Raw genomic sequence first — 10,454 nt, forward strand, 5'->3', positions numbered from 1 at the left:
CAAGTGTACTTAAACGAGTTATATAGAAGGTGAAGACATAACAAAACATATTTTTACTCGGTACTCGGCACAGACAGAATAAAATATTTACGATAATGCAGCTAGACATTAAAAAAAAAGCAAGAGTTAATGACACAATTAAGCAAAGCAATCAATGTATTGACAGAATAATGCTTTTTTTGGATGATAGATACAGACAAAAATATTGGAACTGTTTACATATAATGTCTGATTGTGAAAAAATATGCATTTACGCTTAAATAACTTAATATATTATGCAAGTATTCTTGAAATTGATGACAGAATACTCCGAATTAAGCAGAGAACGAGAAAAATAACCAAAGCGTTTCAATGCTTTGAAATCATTGAACTGGGCCACAGCATCGGACAAAGATTTTACAAGATAAAAATTTTGTTCGTAATATAAAAATCATATGTATATTTGTACTATGAGCTATAATTGAGTTTTTTCTGTATTAAAACATTTTTTATTACACAAAGATTTATGATTTTATAGAGTTCAGCAAAGACTATTTTTTACAAATCAACTACATGTATCAGAAATAAATAATTATATCAAAAAATTCATAACAAAAAAATTCAATTATTTTGATGAAAACAATTTTTATATAATTTACATATAAAAACATATATGTATATGTCACTCTATAGTTACATATCGAAAATTATTTGAAAGCATTGATTCGCCTAAAAACAACAATACTATAACAATGCTTCGTAACCTTTTGATTCTCATAATATCAATATAATCGTACTTGATGCAATAACAATTATTCTCATATTTGAAAAGATGAATTATATATTATTATCTAAAAAGTTTTGAACTAGAAATCATTTTGGTGTCAATATATTCGTTCAATACTTATATGTAACCGTTACATAATCATTTGTTTAAGTCAAGTTGCATAAAACTCGCTTATGAGCTTTTAAAAGTTTTTATTTATCAAAGTATGACTACATATCAACAAGTTCTAAAATATTCCTATTCCGTTCGATTTTGGTCGAATGTGATCATCATCACAATGAACATCGTATTAAATCTTTCATTGTAAAGAATTATTGATAGTTTGATAAAGAAGCTGTTGAAAGAGAACAATCTCTCGAATGGACCGAGGCTAAATATATTTCTACTGTTACATAAGCGATAAAAATTTAAAAAGTTATCTACCCTGATTTAACAAATATCATTGTAAAAATATCATAAGATCTACGCTGCAGTGTTGCTATTGTTGATTTTACTATTTCAATGCAAACATTCCGTTGATTTGTTTTAGGCATCATAAAAAATTTTTGACTTGTTAATTTATTAAATATGCGCAATGTGATATACACAAGTTCTATCTGAGCCTTTTAAACAAAGCAAAAACTTCGCTTACCTATAAATAACCATTTTATTTTAATTGTAACTTAAAAAATAATTCAATCAATTACAGTTTACATTTTTATACAATATTACGTTATATTTTTAAATTAAAGTAAAGTCAGAAAAACTTTACTTTTAGAATACTTCATATTTAAAAATTGAGAGAACAAAAATTGACTTGTAAGAAAATTATGAGATCTTTTCTATTGTGATTGATATTTTATAATTTATGTAATGCAAAGTTGCGTGGCTCTAATTATTACAATTAAAACATAATCGTAATGCATTTTAAAATCGTTTTACAAGCCTCTAAAATATGATCTTTGATCGCTAGAGTCATGAAAAATATAAAATGTAGTAACACAAATCATTAGGAGAAATTATCATACGCGATGCAATTACGTTTGTAATGAAGATTTACGGAATCAGATGAACGTTAGAAACACATTATTTATTACAGCAAAACGACATTCTCGTGTTCGGATGATTCGCTGCCTTTTCCGAATAAATAATAAAAAAGATGAATGAAAAGAGAAAGAGTGTGTCGCTTTAAACTCCAGGATGTTCATACACTCATACGTGCTACATAGCGTGAACGTTGTATAGGCATATGTACTTACACACAAGTCCACACACACATGAGACATACATTTAACACAAAGATAAAATACCTATATTTACGTGTTCGGCAATGATCGCACCTGATTATTAGGCTCGATTTAGTCGATTAATCTATTATCATTAATGCAAAGGAGGAAATATAAAGTTATATCACACGCAGGCTGCATTTTTCCGAAATATTAAATACTCGACTTGCCGCCTGATTTATAAAAGTCGATGTACACTGTTATCGTTTTACCCCTATTTTAAATGTTTACTGTATCATAAGATTGTAATATAGTCGTTGAGCTAAATAAAGCTCGTTTTTCGATATAAGCATATATACTTGTAGATGCGATTATTTCTTTTTAGATTGTATCATATAATGACAAGCAAAATATCACCAATAGAAATTAATTTTAATCCTTAAACCATTTTTATTAATTTTCTTCAGATTCAATGGTAATTTATCAGCCAAAGAATTTATAAACTAACTAAGTTTCGCAAAAAAATTTCTAAATTAATCAAAGCCGATATATCAAGAAGGTTCTAAGGCCCATATATAATCATTGCTTAAATCTCATTTCAAAAGCATATTAAATGGAACAGATTGGAGATATTTTGAAATGGGCATTGTTCAATCGGGACTGCATTTAGTTGAAAAAAGGATTACTTATTAAGTTAATATTAAGTGAATATTAACTAAGTAATCCTTTTGTTTTTCAACTAAGTGAATAGAAAACAATTTATTTCTAGAAATCGATATTCGACGATAAATCAACGTATAAATAGATCGAGATGATCGACATCTATAAACGAAATGCAAGCACTGCTTTATTAATAACACATTGTGATCGCACATGTTATTTGTGAATATGTATCAGGGTAAAGGTCTTATGAGGGTGATTTAACTCAATTCAGCTCTAATTTGCTTTCTTTATACTCGAAGTATTTAAACTCGAAGTATTAATCTCTTGAGACACAGTCTTGAATTTCTCATCGAAGAGGTAAGTACTTTACGTACAAGTACTAGAAAAACTGCATATTTATAAAAGTCATATTTCATAAATATATATTTTGAAGAGAATTAAAATAATTCTTTTTGTCACTTATTTTATTTTTTGTGTTATAATATATATATATACACATTAATTACTATATATATATATATATATATATATATATATATATATATATATATATATATAGTTAACATATATATCGATATAACGTAAATCAATATAATATGAAATAACGGTTATGAAAAAAACATGTGTCTCAAAAAGTTAACGCGAGGCTTCCATTATTCAAAATGTTGTGCTTTATTAAAGATGTATATTGTTCCTCTCTTTGCCTAAAGATCGATTTAATTTACTAAAACCGTGTTATGCTTAGAATAGATAATAGCACGCAATCTGAGCTTCGTTAATATTACAATAGTTATGTGTGTCCTTTGTTCTATCTGATATACGAGGAAAAACGAACTGTGTACTTTTCAGAGCGTCTTATACACATTGCTTCTAAAAAACTCAACACTATTTCAACACTTTCTCTTCAAAGTATTCTATATTAAAAATATAACTTTGATATAATCATTCACAGTCGTAAACATATCAATTAATAAGAAAACTCGAGATAAAAGATGGAAGAAGAAATCTCTGTGCAAGTGGAAGACAACTTGTCCTCAATAGAGCATACTTTACGTCCAGTAGTATTTGTCTCTTGGTTCCTAGGCGTCGGCGTTGCACGTCCACAAAAGTGTCCTAAAACTGTTACGATAATCCTACGTATCATTCACTTTGGAGTATGTTCCGTTATCGTGGCTTACGGTGCGATAGATTTCTTCACCTTTGGTAACGTCTTCAAAAGCGATATATTCAAGATCATGTACTACATGAACAAAGTGATGTGTTATGTATCGGCGTATTATTATGTTTATCACGGTATTAGGCAATACAATAAGTGGCCTGAATTAATGAACAAAATGAAGAATCTCGATCATAAGATCAGAAGAGAAACATTTGTGAACAATCAACCGATAAAAAATGTCGAAGTACTGGCTATTCTCACGACATTCGCTTGCGGACCTTTATCTCTAATCATACATGCTGTGTATTATTATTTTACACATCCCGAAGATATTTTCGCATCCGACTTGCTGCTTTATTATACGATATCTCAATCATTGATCAATAGTTTCATCTTTGATATTATCGTTTATGTGCTGTACCATAGATTTCAAACGATAAATGAATTAATCGTGCAATTAGATAAGCAATTTAATGCATCATGGATTACGCATAAAATCAGATGCATCAGAGAACTACACACGGGTAAGTGCTCGTATTTTATTAAGAATATTTTTATAATCTTCTTAAAGATAAATATTACTTTAATACCTTTTATTTTTTCCTCGATAATGTATTATATATTAATATATATTTAATATAATATATTATTATTTACGTAAAATTCAAGATATAATTCAATATGTGTTTATGTTTATAATTTATAAAAAAGATTTTACGATAGTAAAATTTATAATGTTACATTGTCGAATTAAAAATTCTCTGTTATATACAGGAATTTGTGATTTAGTCATCATGATAAACGATATTTACGGTTTTCATCTTCTCCTTTGCTCGGCAAATTGTTTCACCATGGTCGTGGCTACGCTATTCAGAATTTATATGGGCGTTGTAGAAAAAAATTACGCATTCATGCTGATAAATAATATTCTTTGGATTTTATACATTGTGCAATTCGGCCTAATGTGTTGGATTTGTACGCTCGCGCGTCAAGAATCTGACAAAACCGGAATAATTATGTATACGATTGTATTAAATTATAACGCTGCGAATCTTGATAAACTAAACGGTACAAGAAATCAATCAAATCTGGAAGTACCACCGGAAAACCAAGACGGCGAGCAAGATTTTACAAATAGCAGTTATAATCTAAACTACATTGCCATAGAAAATCTCCTGCGTAAAAACCTAGATCGAGACTGTGTCAGAAACGAGGTTAATGATTTTTCGATTCAATTACAACAGCATCGAGTAGCAATTACTGCTTGCAACTTTTTCGAAATGAATAATGCTCTACTTAGTGGTGTGAGTATACAATCTATTTACAAGTACAGATCTATCTACAAAGAACAGATTAACTCTTCTTTTCTGGTTTATAATATATAATTAACAGCACTATATATCAAAATAAATAATAATAATTTCTCTTTCAGTTCATCGGTGTGATTACCACTTATTTAATAATCCTCGTTCAATTTTATCGACCTGAATATCGAAACATATAATCCAATAGGAAACGCTTATAAGAAATTCTTCGCGCCTTAAAAAATAGCGTTAAAAAATAGAAAAGATAAAGATAATTATATCTTCTTCCTACAAATATTAATTTATATATACAAAATATTTAAACTAAACTAATATATATATATATATATATATATATATATATATTATTTATTAATTTCTAATAAATATTATAAGTTTATCATTATATCAAAATTAACTCTTCATAATCTTTAAAAAATAAAAAATTTTATTTTACTACAAATAAACTAAATAGTGTTAAACATAAATAACAATACAATTGTATAATGAGATGAAATGTTGTTCAAGTTGTAAAAAGAATTGAAAAAAAGAGAACAAAGTGATAATCGATTTAGTCGACTTCCTCAATGGTTGGTCCGGCACCACCAGCGCCAGGGTTGGGTCCTGCTCCTCCAGCACCAGGGAAACCACCGGGTGTTCCACCGCTTTGATAAAGTTTCGCGACAATAGGATTACAAATAGCTTCCAGTTCTTTTTGCTTGTCAGCAAACTCTTCCTTCTCCGCTAATTGATTGGCGTCCAACCACGAGATAATTTCGTTGCACTTGGAGATAACTTTTTCCTTATCAGACGGATCAATCTTATCTTTAACCTTGTCGTCTTCCATCGTAGTCTTCATGTTAAAGCAATACGATTCGAGAGCATTTTTAGCAGTAATTCTCTCCCGTTGCTGTTCATCTTCTGACCGATATTTCTCGGCTTCATTTACCATCCTCTCTATATCCTCCTTCGATAAACGTCCTTTGTCATTGGTAATCGTGATCTTATTTTCTTTGCCAGTAGATTTTTCAATTGCAGAGACATTCAATATACCTACAAAATAAAATATAAAAATATAGGAAACGCGTTAATTAAATAATCATATGATATTAAATAATGACATTAATTATGAAAAATCAAAAATTGAAATATTGAATTTACCATTCGCGTCGATATCAAAAGTAACTTCAATTTGCGGTACACCTCTAGGCGCCGGTGGTATTCCAGTTAACTCGAATTTACCGAGGATATTGTTATCTTTGGTCATCGCTCTCTCTCCTTCGTAGACCTGGATAAGTACTCCCGGTTGATTGTCAGAATACGTGGTGAATGTTTGGGTCTGTTTCGTTGGTATCGTCGTATTTCTTTTGATTAAAATTGTCATGACACCGCCAGCGGTTTCAATGCCCAACGACAACGGGGTTACATCCAGTAGAAGCAAATCTTGAACTTCTTGGGACTTGTCACCGTGTAAAATGGCCGCCTGAACTGCTGCGCCGTAAGCAACGGCTTCATCCGGATTAATGGATTTATTCAACTCTTTGCCGTTGAAAAAATCTTGTAATAACTTCTGAATCTTTGGTATCCTGGTAGAGCCACCGACTAGAACTATACTGTGAACTTGAGCCTTATCCATCTTCGCGTCTCTAAGTGCTTTCTCGACGGGTTCAAGAGTGCTTCTAAATAGATCAGCGCAGAGTTCTTCGAATCTAGCCCTAGTGATCGATGTGTAGAAATCAATACCCTCAAACAACGAGTCAATCTCAATGCTTGCTTGCGTCGACGAGCTTAACGTTCTCTTCGCCCTTTCGCAGGCTGTTCTTAGACGTCTCAGAGCTCTTTTGTTAGTGCTCAAGTCCTTCTTATACTTCCTTTTGAATTCTTGCACAAAGTGATTTACCATTCGATTATCGAAGTCCTCCCCGCCGAGATGCGTGTCGCCGGCCGTAGATTTCACCTCGAAGATACCGTCCTCAATTGTCAGAATTGACACATCAAAGGTACCACCGCCCAAGTCGAAGATTAAAACGTTCTTTTCGCCCGCAGCTTTCTTATCGAGACCGTACGCTATCGCGGCAGCTGTCGGCTCGTTTATTATCCTGAGAACATTCAGACCAGCGATAGCGCCAGCATCCTTCGTCGCTTGCCTCTGTGAGTCATTGAAATAAGCTGGCACAGTAATAACGGCATTCGTCACGGTCTTGCCCAAATACGCCTCCGCTGTCTCTTTCATCTTCGTTAAAACCATGGAGGATACTTCTTCCGGGAAGAAGCTCTTCATTTCGCCTTTGTAAGACACCCGGATCTTTGGTTTGCCTCCCTCATTGATTACCGTAAATGGCCAGTGCTTCATGTCACTCTGTACCGTCGCATCATCGAACCGGCGGCCGATCAAACGCTTTGCGTCTTTAGAGAGAAGTAAAAATTATAAAAAATTGTCTTTTCTTTAAAAAATATTTCTTAAAACATGCCGTGCAATTAACTGGAAATGAGAGGATGTGGATTGCATAGGATACTCTGAAGGAACAGTTGCAGAACGTTGAATTATTGCCTGGTCCAAAAAAATCCAATATTTGCCTGCTTTGATATTTATAGTTATAAGATAATTTTGTTTGAAGAAAAATTTTTAAGGAATTTACTTACCGCAAATTTAATTAATTGTAAGAACTTTATAAGATTTATCACAATATTAAGCATTAACATAATATGTGTGTTCGTAAAAATATATTACGCAATACGTTCATTACATAAAAAATTAACAAATGTCCGATATATAGTAAAAAATATATCGCGTGAATATTTTGATTTCAATCCAACACGAATAAGTGAATAGCGCTTGTCATTGGCATAAATTAAGATTATATAAAACTGTGACGTATATAAATGTCAGAACGTCTGGCTACAATGTATAATCTATGTAATGTAAAGGAAAATGGGCGGGCGGAGCAAACGGGGAATTGCGTGCACAACGAATAGGTAGATGCTATAGAGATTGTGCAAGGTCACTAAAGGAATAAAATACAATCGATATGCACTACATGTGGAACAATTTCAAGTTCAATTTCAAAGAATGAAAAAAAAAAGTCAAATACCAATTTTAATTTTAAAATAATTCTTTGTGTCAAATAGTGAAACAATAAATATGTTAAAATTGTAAAGACATATACATTTAATGTAGTCTTAGAACTCTCTTTAAAATATAATAAAATATCGAAACTCTTATTAAGTTATTATGTTGTTGCGATTGCAACATAAATATAAATGTCGCGTGAAAACTTTTCACTTACCAAAAATGGTGTTGCTGGGGTTCATGGCAACCTGATTTTTCGCCGCATCCCCGATCAACCTCTCGGTGTCGGTGAAGGCTACGTAGCTCGGTGTAGTCCGGTTACCCTGATCATTGGCGATGATTTCAACCTTTCCGTGTTGGAAAACACCCACGCAGGAATACGTGGTGCCCAAGTCGATTCCAACTGCTGGTGCTTTCGACATTGTTATCCTTCCTCTTTTACGAGTAGTTTTTCAATGTAATCAGATACTGAAATCATAATATCATGATGTAAGCTATATGTGCATCGCGATAAAAAGAAGAAAAAAAAAACAGTTTAATTAATTTAATTTTGAGCGATTGAAGTTGAAGCAATTGAATTGTCACGTACTTCGCGTTCGAAATAATACGACGCAATAACTCACGGTCGTATCCGAAACATCCTGTGCTTCTCGAATAATCGACGAACGACCAATTCAATTTCTTTGATATTAATTGTAGTATTATTTTTATAGTTATAAAAATATATTGCAATATATTTCTAAATATGTAATATATTATTGTAAAAAAAAAAAAAAATAAATAAATAATATTTATCATTCATCCAATATCGGTAACTTTGTGAAAACGTTTTTCCATCACAGTCAATTATTGCGTCATTGCATACGTCAAAAAAAATTATGGCATCTCGAACATTATGATATAAAAATTATCATTTAAAGATAATAATAATGTTTTTTTTTTAGTCATTCTGAACAAATTCTAATGAAATTGCACTTCCATAAATAATTTCTTACATATATACCGCATATATCCGGATTACAACTTTAAATTTAAAAATTTCTATAATAATATGAGACAAAACACAGATTTGTACAATAAATCTATTAAAATAAGCAAATTTTAATAATATTATAGAAAACTATCCAAAAATTTCGATTTCAACATCTTTAATTTAAGAATGAAAAATATTTCGCGGGAAGAAGTACGATGCATTTTTCAGAAAAAAATTAACCTCTATCCTACGATATATATGATTACTTTATAACAAATTATAATTTAAAGTTAAATGTATATACAGGACACGGAATATTTTATACCTTGTCGTGGCTTTTCTATCACGTAAATGATTTAATTTGCGAGTCCGCGGTACTAAAATGTAAGCACTTATGAATACACTCGAACTTGTCGCGTTCGTTATGAAACTGATGACGGGAGCCTCGCGCCGCGCTTTTAATATACCGAATCGCCCGCTTCTCGAAGCTTCTGCGGATGACCAATCGCGGCGCGATTTCTCGAGTCTTCAAGATGTTTCCATCGGTGCGTACGTCGGATGTAGGAGAAATAAAGAGAGGTGCGCGTCGTACAACGAACGAGATAGAAAGAGAGGGACAGAGAGATACAAACGTAGGAAAATACTGGACCGAGTCGCACGCTATAGAATATCTACGGCTATAATTAACTGCGCAAATCACGTTCCATTTGTTTCAATGAAATATTGTAGCGCATCGATGGAATAAAAAATGCTTGATTATAAATAATATAAACTATAATATATATAATGCAATCATTCGCGTACTTTCTCTAGAAATGGCAAGAAATTGCGCGACAGTTCGTTTGAATAAGATCAATCGCGTTTGCGCGATGACGGAAAGAATCTTTGAGAAAATACGCGATTTATCAAATTAAACTTATTTTTTGACACACACACACACACACACACACACATATATATACTTTATTTTTCCGATCTTCCATTTTGGCAATGCTCCGATTCGCCTTTCATGATAAACGTTAAACTAAAAATGTCTGTAGATAAAGAAATATAAAAATATTACTATTATTATCATTATGTAACTTGTAAAAGATCAGTGCGGAGCACTCTATACTCTATATATTGTTAACAACATTCTTTTCCTTATCACGGCAACGAGAATATTCTTTTTAGATTACTATGATAAATAATATATTGTTTTAGAACAATTAAAAATCTCTTCATATAGAAAAATAAAAATTTTAAATGGAATATAAACACCCAATTTCTTTATAAGTAGTAATTGAGAGAGAGAGAAGATGGATTAACAACAAA

At 31.6% G+C, this 10,454-nt stretch overlaps 2 protein-coding genes across 2 annotated transcripts; one reads left to right on the plus strand and one right to left on the minus strand.

Annotated features, from left to right (window-relative positions):
* Window positions 1-3,203: 3,203 nt before the first annotated feature.
* LOC126852125 (uncharacterized) lies at window positions 3,204-5,573 on the plus strand. The gene is made up of 3 exons (XM_050596612.1): window positions 3,204-4,317; window positions 4,568-5,097; window positions 5,226-5,573. Exons 1-3 carry the CDS (start codon window positions 3,627-3,629, stop codon window positions 5,295-5,297), a joined length of 1,293 nt encoding a protein of 430 aa, XP_050452569.1. The 5' UTR covers window positions 3,204-3,626; the 3' UTR covers window positions 5,298-5,573.
* Window positions 5,523-9,622, minus strand: LOC126852096 (heat shock 70 kDa protein cognate 4-like). The gene is made up of 4 exons (XM_050596567.1): window positions 9,466-9,622; window positions 8,385-8,635; window positions 6,259-7,503; window positions 5,523-6,150 (listed from the first exon to the last, which is right to left on the minus strand). The coding sequence occupies exons 2-4, from the start codon at window positions 8,587-8,589 to the stop codon at window positions 5,669-5,671; spliced, it is 1,932 nt and encodes a 643-aa protein (XP_050452524.1). The 5' UTR covers window positions 8,590-8,635; window positions 9,466-9,622; the 3' UTR covers window positions 5,523-5,668.
* Between the last annotated feature and the right edge of the window lie 832 nt (window positions 9,623-10,454).

This window comes from Cataglyphis hispanica, chromosome 9 (assembly GCF_021464435.1).
Source record: "Cataglyphis hispanica isolate Lineage 1 chromosome 9, ULB_Chis1_1.0, whole genome shotgun sequence".
NCBI classification, from domain to species: Eukaryota; Metazoa; Arthropoda; class Insecta; order Hymenoptera; family Formicidae; genus Cataglyphis; species Cataglyphis hispanica.